Below are 25679 nucleotides of genomic sequence, written 5' to 3'. Positions count from 1 at the left end.
AACCAAAAAACAAGCCCTGGGGTTATATATGGATCATGGTCAACTTGACTATATCTAGTTATATAGTTGTGGATTGGGCTGCCTTGCCTTGATGATTAATGGTTTTAAAGTAACTTCCTTGAGCTGTTGCCTTTAGTCTCATTTTTATAATTTTTACTATATAAAATAAAAAAAATGATAAAATTTTAAGGGCCCTTCAAGCTAGATTTAGGTAAAACTTGGAATATTGTTCATTTTTATAATTCCTTGAGCTGTTGCCTTTAGTCTCATTTTGAAAATATTGTTCATTAGATTTAGGTAAAACTTGGAATGGCTATGGAATTTGAATACCATTAATAACTTAAATTAAAAATTGTTTCCTTTTCTGTTTAATATGTGCTTCAAAATTGTTTCATAAAAGAATCTGTTTGGGATTTTATTGGCTTCACTGTAGAGAAAAGTCAAGGGTTACTTTGTCAATCAAGCAGTTGGAGGATGATCCTCTTTTGGAGACATTGGACAAAGTAATTTCTCAGGTTTGTATTTTGGATATTGGGTCCTAGTTACTCTGATTAATATAAGTCAGATATTGCTTATTTACAAGAAAAAATAAATACAACTACTAATTAGTTTTTTCAACTGTACAGGATAACCATATTGGATCTGATAATTTGAGCACATCTGATGATTTGAATATTGAACCTCTTCCAGGACTAGATATTATATTGAAGGAGCTACTACAAGAAGATGGGTATAAGTGCCTTATTACATAGTTTTGTCATGAGTTATTTTGTCAAATAGAATATGGGTCTAGTTTCATTACCTTTTAACATCTAATTGACATCCAAATTTTGTTTCTTAAGTATTCCATTTTTTATGTGTGATCTTTAGGTTGTGTTTGGAATCGATGTAAAACGTCATTGATGTAAATGTTTATGCCAGTTCAGTTTTGTTGGTGTTTGGGTGGAGTGTAAATCAAGATCGATATAAAGCTCCACACTAGTTCGGTTTTATTGGTGTTTGGATGGAGTGAAATTTTACGTCGTAAATCGATGTAAAACTTCATCTGAAGTAAAGTTTTACATCGATTATAGATGTAAATACTACATTGATAAAATTAGTGTAAAACTCCAAGTTTTTCTCGACATGCTTTTCGAAGCTCAACAGTCACTTTTTTACAGTTCAATGTAAAACCTCATCGATGTATTTTTACACCAATACGTTTTACATCGATTCCAAACATAGCCTTAGGTCATAAAAGTCCTCAAGTCATTGGAGTCTTCATGGATTGCAATGGGGTGATTATTTTCTCTTCTTTTCAGCTAGTTGACATGAGAAACTGGAAGTAAAACCTATAAATAATATAACTGTTTTCATCAGTTTCCACATATAAGAATCTACTACACTAGTCCTTCAAATAGTCTACACAACACAGAAGAATTGAAGCACCAAAAATACGAAAAAATGTTTCAGTGTATATGGAAAATAAACTACTTGAAGCCCCCATATCAAAAGAAAAAGGAAAAAACTAGCAATAAAGAAATGAAATTAAGTGCAGGAGTTCTAATTCTCCAGATTGTAATATGGGTTTAATTTTCATTGACTAGGTTGAAGGGATGAGAGATCCATTATATGGATGGCCGAACCCTGTAGGAAGGCTGGGCGAAATTTCAAAAATCTTTATCTCCCATCTGGTAATCACATTCCCTATTTTACAAAATTGCATTTTCAATGATCAATCTTGAAACAAACCGGACCAGATCTGAAACCAAAAAGGGAGGAGAGGGATATACCTGATACAAAGTAACAGTAACTCCCAATGAAGGTGTTTACGCTCAAGGAGAAGACCAAAAACTGCTTCCACTGAAGATGACACAATGTGAGGTGAAGCAGAATCAGCAGGATGACTCTTCAGCAAGAACCGAGTTCTTCAGCAAGAATGTAGTAGAGGGCTAGTGAGCACGACTTCAGATTGCATCTTCTGCCAAGAGGCAATATCAAGAACGATTCTTGATCACTCCCACAAGTGGAGATTGAACTGGTAGGGGTAGCAAGAATAGGAAGAAAAGAGCAGAAGACAGGGGCAGTCAAACTGTATATTGTCTTCTCTCTTAATTCAACAGACTGTGAGTTAGTATTTGGAGGTCCGCCTTGCTCTCCTATTTATAGCCTTAAAGAGGGAATCTCCTAATCCCATTAGGAGTTTCGTAATCCAAATCTTTTATTTGGATCTGGACTCTCTTAAAGAGAGTCCATCACCATGGGTTCTTAATGGGCCCAACATTTATACTAAATGGTCATTGGGTCCAACCACCTTATGAAAACCCAAGGACTGTGGGCAGATGCAAGATTAGCCCATCAGGTATTACCCTCAATGGTCTTCACTTAACCTCTCAGCCCATAATGATCAAACACTGCCCGACACTAGAGGACCTCTCCCTCGGTTGCAAGGAACAGTGTTGCACTCTCTACTCACATGGATCCTAGGAATTAAAACCTTTTGCAAACATTTTGAAATCATAATGTATATATATATATATGTATATCTCTTATATAAACATATTTTGCAAAAACAAATTTCAACGGTTGAAATCAACTGCCGGCAATTTAGGTTTCCATCAGAGAGAGTGCATCCCCGATCATTCACTTTGTCCGACAATGGGGCTGATCTTGTCACTATGATCACCCACTCAGATGAATTCTTGGACTGTCCCACCATACCCAGGTTTTGACCCCCTCTAAGGATTTCTCTAATTGGCATATCAAAGATAACCCATTCCGATACCTAGTGCAATATCATAATCGAGTCTAGGGGTTAGGTGTAACATTCCAGTTTTGCCCATCTGTCTCCATGGTCCAGGGCAATACTGGAATTTTGGTCCGGTTCAGGGTTTCAAGAAAACCCACACTGCATGTACCTCAAGTCTCACCCTGGCAGCTGAGACAAGCCACCCCAATCAACTTGGCGGCACATCAGTATCAACCTTGGCAGGATAAATCTCCCCAGATCTATCCAACGGCTGTGAAGTTTCTAAACTAACACGAGTCTCATATGTGTCCAGTTTAAGGGTATTACACAGAAACTCACCACAATGACATGAATCAATTATATACTTTATTTATTTATAGTAAATGTCAAAAGATACATCAATCTGATTGGAGTTAGAGGCATAATTGTCTAAAATAGGTTTCCTTCTAACTGTTTTAAAGTGTCTATTTTCAAAGATCAGGGAAGATATACCAAAGTACTTTTAAAAATAGTCAATATCTAGTGTTGGTCCCAACTATCTGGGGTCTTAGGAGGGGTGGACCGGATATGGACCTATCCTTTTGTAGAGACAAGGACAGTGAGGGTTAATATTGTAATTTTTCTTCTTATTGTACATATTTCTTCATTCTTTCATTGTGTATTATACATCTTGTATACTAGAGACATATTTGTCCTTTTACTTTTCATTAATATAAATACCTTTCTCTTGGTATGGTTGACTCATTAATAATGTTGAACTCCTAGAAATCTAGATGTTTTTGTTACCATTAGAAAGTTTAGTTTCCCTCAACCGAGGATAATTGAGGCTTTTTTCTCTAAAGAGGATGACTGAATTCATTAAATTTTTTTCTAAAATCAAGGTGAAACAAGATTTTGTGTTTTCTAGTTTAGCAGTTCAAGCCATCTATACTATTAGCTAATGCCATCTGACAATAATAGTGATGCCAGTAGTCAATAGTTTCCATTGCCACTAGGAAGAAATACCAGAATTGTCTGATACCAACTTGTTAGAGAGAGTTAATTAATAAAAGTAGAAAGAAGACAAACAGGAGAAGAAATGAGAGAGAAAGAAGGGTTTTCAAGAAAATGAATTTTGGGGCATGTCCCCTTCTTCATTAACTTATATGTTGTTAGATACAATTCATTAAGATTATAACAACCCATTTTGTAGGACATGGTTGCAAGAATAATAATGACTTACACCATCCAACAGAGGTCATTAAGTATGGTTTTTTAGATCCATGATTGGCCAATACCAGAACTCAAAGCATTAAGGGAATGAGATGATAAAGCCCAATATTGTTGGCCTCATCAGGACTTATGAAGTTCATTCAATGTGAAAAACAAGCTAAGTAACCAATTGATAGAAGCAGCACTGTTGTTTGTCCTTCCCTATGTTGTTAGATGCTATTTCCTATGAATGTTTTATATAGATGATTGAAAGTTGAGATTTTATTCTCTTTATGAGTCTATGGATCATAATAATTGGAGTTGATAAATCTTGATGGATTCACCTTTGTGAATTTGGAATGTAATCACTTCTTCTGAGATTGAATGCGGACTTTAAAGTACTAAGAAATTTGATATTTTTGTTAGCACTTCTTTTGGAGTTTGGGTGTGGCAATTGTAATCTTATTTCAAGGATTGTATTACACTAGACACCTTCATTTGTCCTATTGTACTATTTGGTCGTTCAAGTCAAAAGACACTTTTATTTGTGCATACTAACCATGCTCAGTGCCATATGACAATGTAAATCAAGTTAGGTATATGTTTAAATTTAAAAGTTTTTAATGTGCTTTTAATATTGTAATACAAGATGTTATTTGATTTTGATTGCTATTTATAATATTTTATAAAGAAACTCAGTATTCAGAAGTTTTTGAAACCCATTGTCTTTGTGTGTTGTGAGGTGTGTTTCATGCACTGAGTGCACAAATGGGCATTTCCTCTTTGTATATGCATTTTGTTTTGATTTTCTTGGTTAGTGGCATGGGTGAGCCTGGATGAGGTTGCATGGTTGTAATTCTGTCCCATACATGTGGTCTCATGTAACCATAATCCATGCCTGAATAATCTTGTTGTCGTAGATTTTTCTTTGGAAGATGTCTACACTACCTTGGTCACATGTATAGTGCACTTGTGTGATTTGGCCCTAATGGTGTGGATGGTCCATCTTGGTCAAGTTGCTTAAACTCAGGAATGTGTGAATGTATGGTATTGTGTTAGGTGTTGGACTTCTTTGTATATTTATGAGCCAACCCCTACATTGTATAGATTCCCAGAGGGATAAGGCTTTTATGCCCCCCCTGATCATAGGTTTTTTTCTTCCGGTGGCAACCCCTCCACCGGGAGTAAATTGAGTAAATTTTGGGGTTAGAGAAAAGAATGTATGGTATTGTGTTGTAGTTAACCTCTACTTTTTCAGAGGATGATCTCTAGTGGAAAGAATGTAAAGATGGAAGATTCTCGGTGAAGTCCTTTTATATGGCCTTGATTAGAGATAATCTGGTTTCAGATCATGTAAAAGGTGTGTGGGGAAATCCGGTGCCTCCATAGTTGTCAAGGCGTTGCCTAGGTGACTAGGCAGTTTTTCATGGTCGCCTTGCCTAAATGCCCTAGGTTTTGCATACTAGGTGCCCGCCTGGAGACTTAATCGGGTGCCCACATACATATATAAAACTATTTTTTTAATTTATTGTTTTGATATTTTATTGGTTGTCGTATTCTTTTAAAATAAATCTGCTACATGGTATCATTTTAACATTGACTGTTTAATATTCTTTTATTTATGTTCTATGTTGATAATGAGCTTCAAATTGGGCCTTAATTATGTTATGTTTACTTAAGCTTATTCGCCCATTTAAGGGGCCTATCTGTAATTACTGAAAATTAAGATTAATGAAAGGGAATTAGGGTGTAAGAGGAGATTACATTTGAAAATCTTTCTCTAAACCCTATCAGCCGCCATGATTCAAAGTATCAATACGCCTTTGCGTATTGGCAGAGGCGTATTGGTACTTTGAACCATGCGGAAATATTTTTTTTTATTTTTTTTCAAAATTTGGTTTTTGGGTAGTTTAATACCTATATTTATCATTAAAAAATAGTGGGGTCCCGAAACACCTGTAAACAGGCGTATTGGGACCCAAAAGATACGATACAATACGCCCGATATGGGGCATATCGTATCGATTTTTTGAACCTTGTCAGCTGCCACCTTCTTCTCCTTCTTCTCTCTTCTTGTTTCTGCTTTCTACTGTTCTCAATCATCTTTTAGAGTGTTTTTAATTTGTCCGTTAATTTCAAAGGGCTGTTTTTCTTCTTGGTATCAGAGCGGGCTCTCCTTTTTCATTTTTTTTCTCTTTTTTCCCATACACAGTGTGTATGGAGAACTGAATCGAATGAGTAGTTAAATTTTTTTTCTTTAGCCCAATTGTTGGTGGATTTTTGGAGAGAAGAAGGTTGTCTTTGTCATCATTCTGACAGTCTTTGGTGTTTTGCCAAAAACCCTAATCAACTGGAGAATTCTGCTTGCGGGCTCCACAGGGAGTTTGACCTTGGCACTTAGTGATTAAAAGGCGTCTTGTTCGTCATCTTGAAGATTGACTCAAACATCTTGGTGTTCTATGAAGTCGGCTAGGTTTTTTCTGTTTCTCTCGTATTCCGGGTGTGACGTAGTCAACATGTATGACTACATAGAGGTTGGTTCTCTGCATCTATTTTTTTCTGTCTTCCTTGATGGTTAATTGAAGTTGTTAGAAGCCCTTTTGGAGTGTTTTAAGAAGATGGAGACCTTGGGAGTTGAAAACAAGCATGTTGCCAAATCCGGATAGGTTCCGGGGGGCCCTGGCTGTGATCACAGTCAAGCTAGATGGAACAAACTATCTGGCATGGTCACAATCAGTAAAAATTCATGTCTGCAGCAGAAGAAAGTGGGAGTATATCCCTGGGAGCAAGAAAGCTCCTTCGGAAGATGACCCATCTTATGAAAAACGGATGCAAGAAAATTATATTGTCATTGGATGGTTAGTAAATTTGATGCAACCTCAAATCAATCAACACTATCTATGGATGAATTCAGCAAAGGAAATACGGGACAATGTTGCTGAAACCTATTCTTAGAAACTGAATGTGGCTAGGGCATACAAGCTGAGATGTGATATGAATAATTTAAGGCAGGGGGAGAGACCTTTAGCTGTTTACTTCACAATGATGGAACTAATGATGCTGAAACCTATAGAAAGTTAGTTGAGAGAAACAGGGTCTTTGAATTCTTGATATGGTTGAATCCCGAGTTTGACAGGTTCCGGGAGCCTCTATAGACTCTCTATTGGCTATGACCACAATCAAGCTGGATGGAACTAATTATTTGGCTTGGTCACAATCAGTAAAGATTCATATTTGTAATAGAGGCAAGTGGGGTTTTATCTCCGGGAGCAAAAAGGCTCCTTCGGAAGATGATCTATCATATGAAAAGTGGATGCAAGAAAATTATACTGTTATTGGGTGGCTTGTGAATTCAATGCAATCACAGATTAGTCAGCACTATTTGTGGATGAATTCAGCAAAGGAAATTTGGGATAGTGTTGCTGAAACCTATTCCCAAAAATTAAATGTGGCCAGAGCTTACAAGTTGAGAAGTGATGTGAAGAATTTAAGACAGGGGGAGAAACCATTAGTTGTATACTTCTCAACACTGAAGTCTTTATGGCAAGAAATATATTTGATAGAAGTTTTAACCTGGGACACCATTAATAATGCTGAGACCTACAGAAAACTGGTTGAGAGAAACAGGGTGTTTGAGTTCTTGACAGGACTAAATCCAGAGTATGATATTACAAAACAAAATATTTTATCCAAGGATAGTGTCTCACCGTCTCAGGCATATGCCTTGGTAAGTAGTGAAGAAAGCAGGAGACTTGTCCAGGTTCAAGGGGCTGGTCTAAATGACCACTTTGCTAATATGGGAGTGAAACCCAAGGGGGTTGCAGGGACTCCACGTAGCTTAGGGAAGAAAGAGATTGTCTGTGAGTACTGTAAAAAGCCAAAACACACTAAAGACAAGTGCTGGAAATTGCATCCTGAACTCCTACCACTTCGGTTTCAGAAGAAGACTGATAATAAAAGGGCAGGGAGTGCTAATGTTGCTGCTGGTCCAGATAGTGACAGATACCAAACTGAAGAGATGACGGCTAGTGTGCAGTTAGCAGCTATGAAGGCAGAATATGAGAAGTTTGGGAGGATGATCAATCACCTAGAGGGTGTGACTTCTTCTTCCAACCCTTCAGAAAATTCAACCTCTTCTGCATTTGCTCATTCAGGTATACGGGCTTCTGCCAATCATGCAACCATTTCAGGTAATCGTAGGATCCCTTGGATTATTGATTCTGGTGCTTCTGATCATATGATCAGCCTTTCTACTTTGTTTGTTTCATATGATTTACTTCAATGACGTGACAAAATCACCCTAGCTGATGGCTCTCTTGCCCTTATCTCTGGCAAGGGAACCATCAAGGCTACAAACTCCTTGGTTCTTCTGCTCTTCATGTACCTAGACTAAATACAAACTTGTTATCTGTAAGTAACCTAACTAAGTCTTTAAATTGTTGTGTAACCTTCTTCCCTTCCTACTGTGTTTTTCAGGATCTGGAGTCTTAGAAGGTGATTGGGAGTGGCCGTGAGGCGAATGGAATATACCTGCTAGATACTCCTGGACAGTTCCATGAACAACCTAGAAAAGCTGCTTTTGGGTCTACATCTACAGAGTCCATCAGTCGAGTCATGTTATGTCATTTTCGTTTGGGTCATCTTTCTTTTTGTGCATTAAGTCATTTATTCCCAGAACTGTCCAGTCTTCATTGTGAGTCTTGTGAACTGTCAAAACATTGTAGAAACATTTATCCTTTGAGTAATAAAAGATCTTCTTCTCCTTTTAATATTGTGCACTCTGATGTGTGGGGGCCTTACCACTTACCCTCTATGGGTGGCTACAAATATTTTTGAGTAGTAAAAGATCTTCTTTTCCTTTTAATCTCGGTTCACTTGGATATTTTTGATGAAGTCCCGTGATGAAGTTCCCAGACTTGCGAGGCAATTCCATGAATTTGTCTTCACCCAGTTTGATACCAGGATTAAAATTTTCAGATCCGACAATGCTAAAGAATAGTTTGAGAAAAACTTGACCTGCTATCTCACTGATTTAGGGGTTATTCATCAAAGCTTCTGTGTTAGGACCCCAGAATAGAATGGAGTTGCTGAAAGAAAAAATAGACATATTGTTGAAGTTGCAAGAAGTATTCTATTTGCCTCACATGTCCCTACAAAATTTTGGGGTGATGTTGTTCTCACTGCTACCTACCTTATAAACTGTATGCCATCTAGGGTTTTAGGGTTTAAGTCTCCCTTCAGTCTCCTTCATCCGGACAAGGATCTTTGTCCTATTCCTCTTCATGTTTTTGGCTGCACTTGTTATGTACATATCCCAAGTGTCCAAAGACATAAATTTGAACCAAAAACTTACAAGTGTATCTTCCTTGGTTGTTCCCCCCCACAGAAGGGTTACCGTTGTTTTGATCCGAAGACTGGCACTCGATATGTCTCAACGGATGTCACCTTTGATGAGCTTTCTTCCTTTTATGGTTCCTCTCTGGAGAGACATTGTCCAAAGGGGGAGGATTTGTCACAGGTGTTTGCTCTTCCTCTTCTTGTCCCAATTGAGTCTTTTGCTGAGTCTCTTCTTCCTTCAAATGAATCAAGGGAAGATCAGTCACTTCACTCTCATTCCAGTGTTCCTATTCCTCCCCCTTTACCTCCTCGCCCTCTTTTTAATCCCAGGATGTATCAAAGGCAAAGAACCAAAAATGAGCAGGTTGTTTCCTCTACAACACATGAGCCCCATGCACTTCCAGTTACAGATGAGACAACAGGTACTGTTACAGCCCCTTTGGAGCCATCCTTCCCAGACCTTGATATCCCCATTGCTATTAGGAAAGGAAAAAGGAAGTGTACTGCACATTGCATTTCCAAACACCTTTCTTATAGTTTGCTCTCTCCTTCATATTTTGCCTAACTTTCTTTTGTTGCCTCTAACCCAATTCCTAGGTCTATGTCAGAAGCTCTTAATATTCCAGAATGGAGGGATGCTATGAGAACAGAAATTGATGCCCTGCACAAGAATGACACTTGGGAAGTTGTTGATTTGCCTGAAGGGAAGGATTCAGTAAGCTGTAAGTGGGTCTTTACTATCAAATATCATGATGATGGCACCATTGAAAGGTACAAGGCTAGGCTGGTTGCAAAAGGCTCTACACAGACATATGGGATTGATTATCTGGTGACCTTTGCCCCTGTTGCCAAGATGACTTCTGTGAGAGTTCTTCTATCTTTGGCTGCACACTCAGACTGGCCACTTTATCAACTGGATGTAAAGAATGCATTTCTGAATGGAGAATTACATGAGGAGGTTTATATGTATCTTCCTCCAGGGATGTATGAAACATATATAAAAGGAAAGGTCTGCAGGCTGAAGAGATCTCTTTATGGACTCAAACAGTCCCCTAGAGCATGGTTTGAAAGGTTTAGGGCTGCCCTTGTGAGCTTTGGCTATGTACAGACACAGTCTGATCATACACTCTTTGTAAAGAGGAGAGGATTCTTGGTTGTTTACCTGATTGTGTATGTTGATGATGTTGTTGTGATTGGTAATGATGTCTCGGGAATTAATGATCTCAAATCTTTCCTTCATACAAAGTTTGAGATCAAAGATCTAGGGGAATTGAGATACTTTCTTGGCATAGAAGTTGCTAGATCCAATGATGGGATTCTTATCTCTCAGAGGAAGTATGTTCTTGATTTGCTCTCTGAAACAGGGAAGATCGGTGCTAGACCAGTTGCTACTTCTATTGATATGAGCCATAAACTTTTTTCTTCAGATGGAATATTGTTAGAAGACAAGGGAGTATTCCAGAGACTAATTGGAAAACTTCTTTATCTATGCATGACTCGGCCAGACATTGCATACGCTGTCAGCTACATCAGTCAGTTCATGCATGCTCCCAGGGATACTCATATGGCAGCAGTAGAGCGGATTCTGTGTTATTTGAAGGGCTCCCCTGGAAAGGGAATTCTATTTGCCAAGCATGGCCATATGAAACTTGAAGCCTACACAGATGCTAACTGGGCTGGAAACATTGATGACAGAAGATCTACCTCTAGGTATTATAGTTTGGTGGCAGGTAACATTGTCTCTTGGAGAAGCAAGAAACAATCAGCTGTTGCTCGATCTTCAGCCGAAGCATAAAACAGAGCCATGGCACATGGAGTTTCTGAACTATTGTGGCTTAGATCATTGATGGAGGAACTGGGTATTGAGCATGATAAGCCAATGATGTTATACTGTGATAATAAGGCCGCCATCAACATTGCTCACAACCCAGTGCAATATGATAGAACTAAGCATATTGAAGTTGACAGACACTTCATTTGAGAAAGAGTGGCTTCTGGTGAAGTGTCTACCTTTCATCACCTCTGAAGGACAGTTAGCAGATTTCCTCACCAAGGGCATTCCCAAGGCTAAACTTCAACATGATACTGGCAAGTTTGGCATGATTAACATCTATGCTCAGCTTGAGGGGGTGTGTAGAGAAGATGTGTCGAATGGCCCATAGGCTGTTTATCCTTTTTAATTTGGGCCTATTCTTTCCACTGAAGATGGCGCAACTTGAGATGAAGCAGGTTCAACAATCAGTCATTCAACAAGAACTACAATCCAATAGCTTGGATCGAGCAAGGGAGGTGAGCACGAAATTAGATCTGAAATCAGAACTGATGTCTATCAGTTCAAGAATGGAGAATCGAATTAGGGTTAGGGCGTTAAGAGCAAGACAGAGGGAGAATGAGAGCAGTGTGTAAACTTGGAGCAGTTCGCCCTCCTCTATTTATATAGATCTTAAAGAGTTGATCTCCTAACCTAATTAGGAGTTTCCTAATCTAAATCTTTATTTGGATCTTGACTCTTTAAGTGGATAAGACTTATCCTCTTATCCTTATCTGCTGATCCAAACCCATATCCATACCCAAATTCGCCCATGTTGATTAATCCAATTAATCTTTGGGCCTTAGGCCCATTAAGCAAGTGGCTCACATCCCTTTATTATTTCTTGGCTAAATTGGATCTCTTTGTATGGCGTGAGACCCCAACATTGACCTCAGAAAAACCATATGGGTTCAGCCTAGCCTCGGTCACAAAGCCTGGCTGAATTCACTATTAAACATAGTGAACCCCTGAGTCCATCAGTATGGACTCTTAATGGGCCCGACGTTTACACTAAATGGTCTTTGAGTCTAGCCATCTTATGAAGGCCCAAGGACAATGGTTTTAAGTGAAATTAGCCCATCAGCTATAAAAGCCCTAAATGGTCTTACACTTAACCTCTCAACCCTTAATGATCAAACACTGCCCAACAAGAGTGGACCTCTCCCTCGACTGCTTGGTATAGTGTCGCACTTTCTGCTCAGATGGATCCCGAGAATTAAAACCTTTTGCAAACATTTTTAATAAAACATAATATATATTTTCATATAAATATATTTTGCAAAACAAATCTCAAACATGGATGAAATCGATTGCCGATAGTTTTGGTTTCCATCAGAGAGAGTGTAGTCCCTGATCATTCACTTTGTCCGACAAAGGGGATGATTCCGTCACTATGATCACCCACTCGAGTGTATTCTCAGATTGCCCCAACATACCCAGGTTTTGACCCCCGGAGGATCTCACTGATTGTTATATCAAAGACAGTCTAATCCAACACCTAGTGCAGTACCATAATCGAGTCTAGGGGTTAGGTGTAACTTTTCAGTTTTGCTCATCAAACTCCAAGGTCCAGGGCATAATTGGAAAATGGTCCGGGTTCAGTGTTTCAAGCAAAGACACACTACATGTGCTTCGGGTTTAACCCTGGCAGCTGAAACAAGCTACCCCAACTGACTTGGCAGCACATTAGTGTCAGCCTTGGCAGGATAAACCTTCGCCAGGTCTATCCAACGACTGAGAACATTTTAAACTAACACGAGTCTCATAAGTGTCCAGTTTAAGGGTAATTACATAGAAACACACCAAGTATAACACAAATCAATTATGTACTTTTGTTCATTTACAATAAATGTTCAATGTATATCAATATGATTGGAGCTAAGAGCATACATTGTCTAACAGCTCCCACTTGCACTTAGGTCCAATACGGTACAAGCCAGAGTTCTATATTGTCCACGTGTTCTTGCACTTAGTGGCTTTGTCAATGGGTCTGCCACATTTTCCGTTGATGCTACCTTTTGAATCTGGACGTCCCTTCTACCAACAATCTCGTAGTACATGGTACTTCCTCTCGATGTGCTTTGACTTCGAGTGAGATCTTGTTTCCTTTGCCTGAGCAATATCTCCTGTGTTGTCACACAACAGTGGAATGGGTGATGTGCTGGGTGGAACTACTCCTAATTCGTGGATGAACTTTTTCATCCATACTGCTTCCTTGGCAGCTTCACTTGCGGCAATGTACTCGGCCTCAGTCGTGGAATCTATTGTGGATCCTTGTTTACTGCTTTTCCAACTAACTAATGGGTTTGATTGGAAGTCAGCATCGGTATACCCTAGGATCTGTAATGAACTACCATTGAATACTAAACAAAACTCTTTTGTCCTTCGATGGCTTTTGAGTATGTTCTTTACAGTTGTCCAGTGCTCCTGTCCTAGGTTTGACTGGTATCTACTTGCTATACTCACAGCCTGAGCAATGTCTGGTCGAGTGCACAACATGGCATACATGATGCTCCCTATGGTTGAGGCATAGGGAACCTCTCTCATGCTTTCAATCTCCTTGGGAGTCTTGGGAGACATACCCTTGTCTGGAAGGGACAAATCCCTTCTTGGAGTTCTATATGTTGTATCTTTTGACAATCTTGTCAATGTAAGTAGACTGGAATAATCCTGTTATCCTTTTTGATCTATTTAACTATAGAGTCAAAGTCTCAAGATGTAGGAGGCCTCTCCAAGATCTTTCATGGAGAATCACTGCAAAAGCCATACCTTCACTGTAGTCAACATTCGTACATCATTCCCAATGAGTAGAATGTTATCTAGATACAGAACCAAGAGCGTAACCTTGTCTCCCATTGCTTTTCTATAAACACATGGCTCATCTGGATTCTGCTCAAAGTCAAATTGTTTGACGGTAGGGTCAAATCGGATGTTCCAACTTCTTGAAGCTTGCTTAAGTCCATAGATGGATCGATTAAGTTTACACACCATGTGTTCCTGACCTGCAACAATGAATCCTTGTGGCTACTGCGTATAGATATCTTCAGTAAGAGATCTTCATTCAGGAACACGGTTTTGACATCCATTTGCCAAATCTCGTAGTCATGGTGTGCTACTATAGCTAGCAGGATCCGTATGGATTTAAGCTTGGCCACTAGCGAAAAGGTTTCCTCATAATCGATTCTCACTTTCTGAGTGTACCCCTTCGCTACAAGACGAGCTTTATAGGTCTCAACCTTCCCATCAGGGCCCTTCTTTTGTAGATCCATTTGCAACCAATTGCTTTCACCCTAGGGGGTGGGTCTACGAGAGTCCAGACCTTGTTGGTTTCCATTGAGTCCATCTCGACTTTCATGGCATCTACCCACTTCAAGGAATCTATGTCCAACATAGCTTCTATATAAGTCAAGGGATCTTCCTCACTAATCGTGTTTTCCATCAAGTAACTTTCTTGACCATAGCCGTAACGAACTAGAGGTCTAGAAACCTAGGTAGACCTTCTAAGTTGGGTGTTATCTAGAACGTGTGGGACATCTACTACTCTTGAGATCTCTTATTCAAGAACAATTTCCTGACGATGATTGTCCAGGATGTAATCTTCTTCCAAGAATTAGGCATTTCGACTACAAAACACCTTTTGCTCTCTTGGGTCATAGAATAGGTACCTTACAAAGCTTTTGGGGTAGCCTACAAATAGGCAACGACTGGTTTTGGATTCCAATTTGTCAACACTTGTTCTTTTAACATGTGTCGGACAACCCCAAATTTTCAAGTGTCTTACACTTGGTTTCTTACTGGTCCATAGCTCATATGGAGTCTTAGGAACGGATTTGGTTGGAACTCAGAGTGGATGAGAAGTGAACGGACGATATTCAATAGAGTCCAATTTCTCCTCTTCGATACACCGTTTAATTGTGGTGTAGTAGGAGGGGAGGAGATAATTGTGATACAATCCCATTGTCCTTTAAGTAGTCCCTGAATTCGTCGGAGAGATATTCGCCTCCTCGATCTGATCGAAGGGCCTTAATCTGTCTCCCCAACTGTTTTTCGACCTCTTGTCTGAACTCTTCGAACTTTTGAAAGGATTCAGACTTATGTCTCATTAGGTACACGTAACCATACTGAGAATAATCATCGGTGAAAGTTATAAAATAAACGTGTTGGTTGTGTGTCCTAACATTCATGTGACCACATACATCAGCATGTATTAGGTCAAGTGTGCCTGTAGATCATTCAGGCTTTCCCGCAAATGGCCGTTTCATCATCTTACCCTGAAGGCAAGGTTCACAAGTTAGAAGATCTTGTACAGTTAGAAAATCCAAAGGACCATCCTTTACCAACCTTGTGATACGATATATATTAATGTGGCCAAGTCGGTAATGCCACAAGCACGTAAGATTTACCGTATTACGTGATCTTTTCTTGGGGATAATTTCCGACGTAATTTCGGTTATGTTAGTTTCCAGAGAAGGACAGAGGACATAGAGACCATTCTCAAGTTCTCCATAAGTGAGGAATTTGTTATTTAGTTTAATAGTAATTGTATTACTAAACAAAATAGAATAACCATCCTTGCACAATTTTGAAACAGAAATCAAATTTCTTCTCAAAGTTGGTACATAAAGACAATTTTTAAGTTTGACAATGCCTTCTCTGAAAACTAATTCTATAGCTGTAGCTGCAACAGTTGTAGAAGTCCCCAAGTAGAGTATTACCTCGTCATCACTCAGCCTTCTGCTTTCTCCGAACCCCTGCAACGTGTTACATGCATGAGTAGAAGCCCCGGAGTCAATACACCAGGATGCAAAAGTGACCAACAAATTGGTCTCTATGACAGGAGATTCGAAATTACCCTCTTTGTTCTTGGTTTCCAGATACTAAGGACAGTTCCTCTTCTAGTGCCCGGTCTGTTTGTAAAAGTGGCATGCATCTGATGCTTTGTCCCTCTTCTGCTTTTTTGGCTTGTCTGCTTTCTTCTGAGGCCTCTTCTTGCCCTTCCTCTTTCTCTTGCTTGACTTGCCACCTTCATCAAGCATGGCTATCGGCTTATCCTTCTTTATTAGTTCTTCAGACCTCTACAACATATTGCTAAGTTCCTGAAGGTTAACTTTTAGCTTGTTCATGTTGTAGTTCATGACAAACTGATTGAAGGAGGGAGGCAGAGAGTTTGAGATTGCATCAGTTTTTGTGTCCTCATCTAGTTGAGAACCAAGAGCCTCCAGTTCGTTAATGTAACCCATCATTTTTAAACAATGGTCATGGACCTGTTGGCTCTTGGTCATCTAGGTGGTCATCAACAGTTTGAGGACCTTTTGACGGGCAGAACGATGCTCCTCGTACATAGTCTTTAGACTATCCAGGATGTCTTTAGGGACTTCGATCTTCTTGAATTGTCTCTGAATAGCATTATCTAAAGATGCTATGATGTAACACCGGGCAAGGGAATATTTCTCCTCCCATTCTTGATACTCTCTTCTGTGAGCCTCAGAAGCCCTGTCACCCAGATGTTCCGGAGCAGGGTTCTTAGCAACCTTGTCCAATTTCTCGAACGTCAGAACCAGGTTAAGGTTATGAAACCAGTTAGCATATTTGGGTCCCTTGAGTTTATTATCATCCAACAATTTGGCAAATTGTCCGTTTGCCATTTCTAATAAAAGGCAACAGTGGTTAGTCCACGACCTAAAATTGATTCATGTTAATTACATAGAAAGGTCTTTTATCTATGTTCCATTTCCATTTATTCATCTCTGAGATTTCCCTCCTATCTCAATGACCGAGACACGGTGCATGTCTCTGGAAATGTGGGAAACCACAGGTGCATGGAGCCAACTGTTTCAGCTGCAAAACCCCACCACTTTCTGTGAGGGATCTTATCCAAGGTTCAAAATATCGATACGCCCAATACGCCCTTACCGGTTCAAGGGGGCCAGTTTAGGGCTCCACCCCCTAAACCGGTCAGAATCCCTGATACACCCACTATAAGGGTGTATCGGAGGGGTCCCAGAACGATACGGGCCGATATGTGTCGATACTTTGAACCTTGATCCTATCCACTCATCAAATGAGCTTTCCCTTTGGCCTCTATCAGACAAGGTTCATTGCCATTTTAGGTTAAACCTTTTTGTCTATTAAGTGTTGACCCATCATATCGTGGACCCCAAGGTACCGTCTCATGAAGCAATCCAACCAACTGGACTAGCAAATGGATAGCCCAATTTTATGGTGCATCTCCTCATTGCCGATTTAGCTTGCCTTCATGCTAATGACGGAAGGCCTTTAGAGAATTCATCATAAGAAATTCCCTATTACTTGCACTTATATTAACTGGAGGGAACAAATTAAAACGATCCCTAGGTTTGATTTAGGTCATACCAAAGTGGCTCCCACTGACTTTCATAAAGTCAATTTCAAATGGGCCCAAAATGGGCTAGGGTTCTGCGGGGTTCCTCTTGGGAGGAATCTGATCAAGGGGCCCATTGAGAAGGGAGATCATCCAATGATATGAGGGCATCATGGCAATGATGTGCATTCAACCATGATGTTCGCAGAGAGCCACATACGATTAAACATGGGCCAAGTACTTATGGCCCATGTGCGAATCACATTCAGCACATCACATACATTCACATCCACAAATTGATCCAATCAATTAATAACTTGTAAAGATCCTAATTAATTTAAGTTAACACACAATCAGCCCATTAAGCCCATGTATTATCAAATAACATCTACGTACATGGGCTAAACTGCAAAAAGTAGTTTGGCCCATATAGCAGTTATTCTGAAAATTGGGTTGATATTGCTTTAACTTAGCAAAAATAAGGTCTTACAAGGGTGGGCCGAATTGTATCATGTAATGGCCATCAAACCCTTGGCCCATAACCGAATTTAAACCACTTAGAATGTGACTCATGGGGCTGAGATCAGACCCCATCAAACCATGGGGTCGGTCCAACGGGTTTGGACCAAACTAGGTCGTTTCGGCCTAGGGTTTGGTGTCCAATACACAAATTCCAAGATTTTGATATGAAATTATTAATAGCCGAAATTGATATTCAATCACAGCAAGAAATACATAACATAGGGCTGCAAGTGTGACGGTCCGAATCTGATTCGGAAAAACTGCAAACCTGCAAGAAAAGGTTTAATCGCAGATTGCAGATTTCTTTTCTGCAAAAATTCTTCTTCTCCTCTGCGCACTCCAGCAAGTGTTCCAATGTAAGAAAAATAGAAAAACCTAATTTTCTATTAATTACATCAGAATAAATCCTATACATTTTGTTTAAAAAAAAAATTATTTATAGACCAAAATAAAGAATCCGATCTCCATCACACCAACAGCCCAAAACTCAACAAATAATGATAGAACAATTCTAAAATTATTGCAGAATAATAAAGAAATAATTTCATATCAAAACGCCCAAAATTTGAGAACTGAATTCTCAGAAAACTGCTATTTGAGCAAATCGGGTAGAACAGTTTTGTTGATTTGCTTCTTGATTCAGATCTGGTTTATTTTGGTTCAAGATTGAACTTGGGTCTAATACCACTGAAGAAAGGGGAAATCCATCATATAGATGGCTGAACCATGCAGGGTGGCTGGGCGAGATTTCAAAATTTTCTTTTCTCCCTTCCAAGAATCGTATTCCTAGTTTTAGAAAAACTGCATTTTTCAAGGATCGTTCTTGAACCAAACCGGACCAGATCTAAAACCAAAAGAAATGGAGAGTAATACCTGATACAGAATCCGCACGTATAGCTCCCAAAGTAGGCGCCCAAAGAGGGTACCAAAACCCGCTTCCACTAAAGATGGTGCAGCTTGAGACGAAGAAAGTTTAGCAATACAGTCCTTAAGCAAGAACTGCAATCCAACAGCTTGGATCGAGCAAGGGAGGTGAGCACGAAATTAGATCTGATTTTTCTTCCAAAAATCAGAATAAGAACTGATCTCTATCAGTTCAAGAATGGAGAATCGAATTAGGGTTAGGGCAGCAAGAGTAGGAGAGAGGGAGAACTGAGAGCAATGTGTAAACTTAGAACAGTTCACCCTCCTCTATTTATATAGATGTTAAAGAGTTGATCTCCTAATCTAATTAGGAGTTTCCTAATCCAAATCTTTATTTAGATCTGGACTCTTTAAGTGGATAAGACTTATCCTCTTATCCTTATTTGCTGATCCAAACTCATATCTATACCCAAATTCGCTCATGCTGATTAATCCAATTAATCTTTGGACCTTAGGCCCTTTAAGCTGGTGGCTCACGTCCCTTTATTAATTGATGGCTAACTTGGCTCTCTTTGTATGGCATGGGACCCTAACATTGACCTCACAAAAGCCATATGGGTTCAGCCTAACCTCTGTTACAAAGCCTGGCCGAATTCACTACTAAATACAGTGAACCCCTGAGTCCATCAGTATGGACTCTTAATGGGCCCAACATTTACACTAAATGATTCTTAAGTCCAGCCATCTTATGAAGGCCCAACCATCTTATGAAGGCCCAAGGACACTGGTCTTAAGTGAGATTAGCCCATCAGGTATAAAAGCCCTAAATGGTCTTACATTTAACCTCTCAGCCCTTAATGATCAGACACTGCCCGACAAGAGATGACCTCTCCCTCGGCTGCAAGGTACAATGTCGCACTCTCTACTCAGATGGATCTCGAGAATTAAAACCTTTTGCAAACTTTTTTCATAAAACATAACATATATTATATTTTGCAAAACAAATCACAAACATGGTTGAAATCGACTACCGGCAATTTTGGTTTCCATCAAAGAGTGTAGTCTCTGATCATTCACTTTGTCCGACAAAGGAGCTGATCTTGTAACTATGATCACCCACTCGAGTGAATTGTCAGATTGCCCCAACATACCTAGGTTTTGACCCCCGAAGGATCTCACTGATTGGTATATCAAAGACAACCTAATCCGACACCCAGTGCAGTACCATAATCGAGTCTAGGGGTCAGGTGTAACTTTCCAGTTTAGTCCACCAGTCTCCAAGGTCTAGGGCATAATTGGAAAATGGTTCGGGTTCGGTGTTTCAAGCAAATACACACTACATGTGCTTCGGGTCTAACCCTAGAAGCTGAGACAAATTACCCCAACCGACTTGGTAGCACATTAGTGACAGTTTTGGTAAGATAAACCTCCCCAAGTTTATCCAACGACTGAGAACATTTTAAACTAACAGGAGTCTCATAAGTGTCTAGTTTAAGGGTAATTACACAGAAACACGCCAAGTACAATATGAATCAATTATGTACTTTTATTCATTTACAATAAATGTTCAATGTACATCAATCTAATTGGAGCTAAGGGCATACACCGTCTAACAACATGTTCTTACAAGATTTTTGGGGGATGTTGTTCTCACTGTAACCTACCTAATTAACCGTATGCAATCCGGAGTGTTGGGTTTTAAGTCTCCTTTTACTCTTCTTCATCCGGGTAGGGACCTTTCTCCTATTCCACTTCATGTCTTTGGTTGTACTTGTTATGTACACATTCCAAGTACCCAGAGACATAAATTTGAACCAAAAGCCTACAAGTGCATATTCCTTGGTTATGCCTCCACATAGAAGGGTTATTGCTGTTTTCATCCAAAATTTGGCACAGTTGTTTGCGCTCTCTCTTCCTGTCCTAGTTGAATATTCTTTTGAGCCTCTTTCTATTACCAATGAGTCAAGGGAGGAACAGTCATCTCATGCTCCTTCCAATATTCCTATTCCTCCTCTGTTACCCCCTCGACCTCTCTTTAATCGTAGGTTGTACTAGTGGTAGAGAACTAGAAGTGGGCAGATTGTTTCCTCTATATCACATGAGCCTCCTACACTTCCAGTTACAGAAGAGACAACAAGTACTAATACAGTCCCCTTGGAGCCCCCCTTCTCGAATTACTATCAAGAAAGGTAAAAGGAAGTGTACAGCACGCTGCATTTCCAAAAACCTTTCTTATAGTTTGTTTTCTCCCTCATATTATGCCTATCTTTCTTTTATTGCCTTTAACCAAATACCCAAGTCAGTGTTAGAAGCTCTTATTGTTCTAGAATGGAGGGATGCTATGAGAACTGAAATTGATGCCTTGCATAAGAATGACACATGGGAAGTGGTTGATTTGCCTAAAGGGAAGGAACCAGTGGGCTCTAAGTGGGTTTTCACCATCAAATACCATGCTAATGGCACCATTGAAAGGTATAAAGCTAGACTGGTTTCAAAAGGTTATACACAGACATATGGGATTGATTATCTGGAGACCTTTGCTCCTGTTGCAAAGATGATATCTGTGAGGGTTCTATTATCTCTTGTTGCACATTCAAATTGGCCACTTTATCAGCTAGATGTGAAAAATGCATTTCTGAATGGAGAATTACACGAGGAAGTCTACATGTCTCTTCCATTGGGAATGTATGACATAGATATGGAGGGAAAGGTGTGCAAGTTGAAGAAGTCTCTTTATGGACTTAAACAATTTCCTAGGGCATGGTTTGAAAGGTTTAGGGCTACTCTTGTTAATTTTGGCTATAGACAAACTTAGTCTAATCATACCCTCTTTGTGAAGAGGAGAGGCTCTTTGGTGGTATATCTTATTGTTTATGTTGATAATATAGTTGTGACGGGCATTGATGTAACGGGGATTAATGATCTTAAATCTTTTCTTCATATAGAATTTGAGATCAAAGATTTAGGGGAATTGAGATACTTCCTTGGTGTAGAAGTAGCTCGGTCTAAGGATGGGATCTTTATCTCTCAAAGAAAGTATGTGCTTGACTTGCTCACTGAAATAGGCAAGATGGGTGCAAGACCAGTGGCTACTCCTATTGATACGAGTCACAAACTTTCTGCCTCAAATGGAGAATTGTTGAAGAAGTCTTCTAAAGGTTTCTTGGGAAACTGCTCTATCTTTGCATGACCCGGCTAGATATTACATTTGATGTCAGCTGCATTAGTTGGTTCATGCATGCTCCTAGGGACACTCATATGGCAGCAGTAGAACAAATTGTGTGTTATTTAAAAGGTTCTCCTAAGAAGGGAATTCTATTTGCTAAGCATGGTCATATGAAACTGGAGGTTTACACAGATGCTGATTAGGTTGGAAATATTGATGATAGGAGGTCAACTTCTAGGTACTATAGCATGGTGGCAGGTAATATTGTTTCTTGGAGAAGCAAGAAACAATCAGTTGTTGCCTGATCTTCAGCTGAAGCCGAGTACAGAGCCATGGCTCATGAAGTTTTTGAGTTGCTTTGGCTTCAATCCTTGAAGGAGGAATTGGGTGTTGAGTATGATAAGCCATTAATGTTATATTCTGATAATCAGGCTGTCATCAACATTGCTCACAATCCGGTGCAACATGACAGGACTAAACATATTGAAGTTGACAGACATTTTATCCGAGAAAGAGTGGCTTCTGGAGAAATTTGCCATTTATATCTTCTAAAGAACAATTAGCTGACATCCTTACCAAGGGAATCTCAAAGGCCAAACTTCAGCATGACTTGGCAAGCTTGGCATGATTGACATCTATGCTCAACTTGAGGGGGAGTGTAGAGAGAATGGCCCGAATGGCCCATTGACTGTTTAATATTCTTTTATTTATGTTCTTTGCTGATAATGGGCCTCAGATTGGGCCTTAATTATGTTATGTTTATACTAAAGCTTATTCGCCCAGTTAAAGGGCCTCTTTGTAATTACTGAAAATTAAGATTAATGAAAGGGAATTAGGGTGTAAGAGGAGATTACATTCGAAAATCTCTCTCTGAACCCTATCAGTCACCACCTTCTTTTTCTTCTTCTCTGTTCAGATATTTTTTTTCCTTTTTTTTTTTCGAAAACAGTCGTCCAGTCCTCCCTTTCTGTAGTTTGCACTCTTCTTCTTCTTCTTTCTCTTTTCCAAATTTCAGTCGAAAAAACAGGGGCTCCGTCAATCCTCCCTTTCTTTTTCTTTAAAAAAACAGGGGCTCCGCCCCTATACTCCTCGGTCCTCCCTTTCTCCACTCATCATCATCATCATCATCATCTCCTCAGTCCTCCATTTTCCAAATTTCCATCGCCTAGGTGCCTGGGCGCCCCATGGTCGCCTAGCCTCACCTAGTCGCCTTGACAACTATGGGTGCCTCAGAGTGGAAGCATTTGCTTGGTTGGTAGCTCTTGACAGTATTTTAACCACTGATCACTTGAAGAGAAGAGGATTTAGCTTGACAAGTTTCTGCTATCTGTGAAAATTGGATGAGGAGACAGTTTTCCATCTGTTCTCCTGCAGGGTGGCGAATTTGATTTGGAAGTTCTACTCCTTTTGAATGAATGTTCTTCAGCCATCATCCCCAGCAGAAATTTTTTCCGCATGGCCAAGAATCATGTGGATCTGCATTCCTTTTGCAGTGTGTTGGTCATTATGGAATGAGAGGAAGAGAAGATTATTTGAAAATAAATCGAAGAGTAATTGTAGGAGCAGTGGGAAATCTGGTAACAGATTGGGTGTTAGCCCTGCCAGAATTCAACTTAATAGATCAGATTTTCTAGAAAACTTTTGTAGTATTCTTGAATTGCAACCGTGTAATGTAGAATCATTTTCAGTTTGATCAGTTATATTTGATGTATTGGTGTGTCATCTTGACAACCAATCAGTCTGTAATGAAAGCTTTTTTCCTTATTCTTCAAAAAAAAAACAGTATTGTGCTGTAGTTAACCTTGGTAATTTGCAAGCATGATCTTCCAACCGTGCACATTCCCTATATTGGACCTGTTTCTCAGACATTCTTCTCTATAGAAAGACAGCCAGGATGGTTTAAAATCAGAGGAAAAGTGTTGTATAGGAGACTTGGTCTTTTTGAGTTCAAGAATTTAGAGGCCGACCTTATTCTGTTGTTACATTGGTTCTCTGCATATTCATTTTGGATCAAACGTTAGTTAATAGTCCAGATTAACATACTTCCCCCATGGGTATAACTATTCATAGCTTTCCCTCTAAATATTTAGTAAGCTTTGCCAAAGTTGAGATTTAACTGAATCAATAAACTTTTATTTTCCTGGGTATTTGGTTCGAGGTGCTTTTTTTTTCAAGAAACATGCAATTTCCCAAGGCAATAATTGAGTTTTTTTGTTGAACCCCTTGGACATTGTACGAAGTTTTGACCATCTTCAATGAGTGTATTTTGCACCTCCTTAACTGGATTAAAGGTGCAATTATAAAATATAGGAAATTAATTTTGAAACTTAATTTCCAATAGCAATTAGTTCATAGGCAACCAATCAAGGAGGAACATGAAGGGAAGACTCGAGTCTCACTGTAAAGAGGAACAAAAAAGGAATCTTTAATTATCATTCACTACTACAATAATAAGAGAACAATAAATAAGTTTATCTAGGAGGTGAACAATCCTAGTTAACATGGAAAAGGCCAATGCACTCCCATAACTAAGGTGTTAACAAAGACATGGAACTAACCCATAACTAAACTGATTTTGACAGATCAAAGACATAAATAAGAAAATTTGGGCAACAAACCCCCATGCCGGACCCTACATGAATAAAACAGAAAGAGAAAAGAAAATTCCTGTTGTATGAGGTAATTACATCCTAAGAAAAAACTGCACTGTATCTGATTAGTCTTTCAAATGCCAATTTCCCATACTATTTTATCTTTGATTCAGGAATTTTTAATCCTTCATGAAGTTATCTGGGTATTTATATTGGTATTTGCCAATGCTTTTGCAGCATAACTGATGTTAGAATCAGTCGTCAAGGGTTTGAAAAGCGTGTGGTTTCACAAGACTTGCAGCTATGGCTTTCCAACGTGAGTTGTTTTCATTAGTCTTTAATACAGTTTCTTAACTTCAATGCTTAAATGATTATTAATTTTTGTCAACCTTTTAGTATCCTTTTTCATCCTTCGATTTCAAATTGCACACAGGCACCGGCCATGGGCAAGCAGTTCACTCTCTTGGCTCGAGCTGGCAGACAGGTTGTTTTTCACTGCCAATCTCCAAGCTACTCCTTTATCTATTCTCTTGTATGATATTCAGCAAGGGAAATTGTCTGAATATAGGGGGTTCTGTAGCGATGATAAGTTTATTGCTCGCAGACATAGAATCGCTGAATGATAATATTATGTTTCTTATTTAGGTTCAAGAAATTCATCTGACGACTACACTTGATCAAGAAGGCATCAAGAAAGCATTGCAGCGAGTACTGGAACGTGTCCCTTGAGCACATCAAGTTCCACTATGTCACTAATGCTATTGGATAGCTATCAAGTTTGTCGGGATTCTATTTTTTCCATGTGCAGGTAACTAAACTGAAAGCCTGATAAAGATTATGGGAAAATGTAGCCTTTTCTTTTGTATAGAGGGACTTACTGATTCTATTGTAGTCAACTAATCATAGGGAAATTATACAACTACATGGTTCTTACCGGATTATTTCTTTAGGCTCAGTTTGGAAGGAGTACAAATACAAATATGTAGAGTGCAAAACCTTGCATTTTGTATTATTTTGTATGTATTTGTACTGTACATATTTGTATTTGTACTCTTTTCAAATTGAGCCTAATTAAGTGTTAATTTTGTTTTACCATATCCAATCAACATAACCACAAATAAATTTTAAAA

The 25679-nt window shown here is 39.2% G+C and overlaps 1 protein-coding gene across 1 annotated transcript in view; it reads left to right on the top strand.

The window, feature by feature from the left end:
* LOC104589228 (Nucleic acid-binding proteins superfamily) overlaps positions 1-25471 on the top strand; it is an 83043-nt gene extending 57572 nt beyond the window's left edge. Inside the window, exons 6-10 of the mRNA XM_010247473.2 lie at positions 434-515; positions 627-730; positions 24787-24865; positions 24983-25033; positions 25195-25471. Coding sequence (XP_010245775.1) covers positions 434-515; positions 627-730; positions 24787-24865; positions 24983-25033; positions 25195-25278 — 400 coding nt within the window. The 3' untranslated portion in view covers positions 25279-25471. The remainder of the gene's footprint in view (positions 1-433; positions 516-626; positions 731-24786; positions 24866-24982; positions 25034-25194) is intronic.
* The last annotated feature ends 208 nt before the right edge of the window (positions 25472-25679 follow it).

Source organism: Nelumbo nucifera, chromosome 3 (assembly GCF_055504915.1).
Source record: "Nelumbo nucifera cultivar China Antique chromosome 3, China Antique-T2T, whole genome shotgun sequence".
NCBI lineage: Eukaryota > Viridiplantae > Streptophyta > Magnoliopsida > Proteales > Nelumbonaceae > Nelumbo > Nelumbo nucifera.
This window is presented reverse-complemented; position numbering and strand designations above follow the sequence as displayed.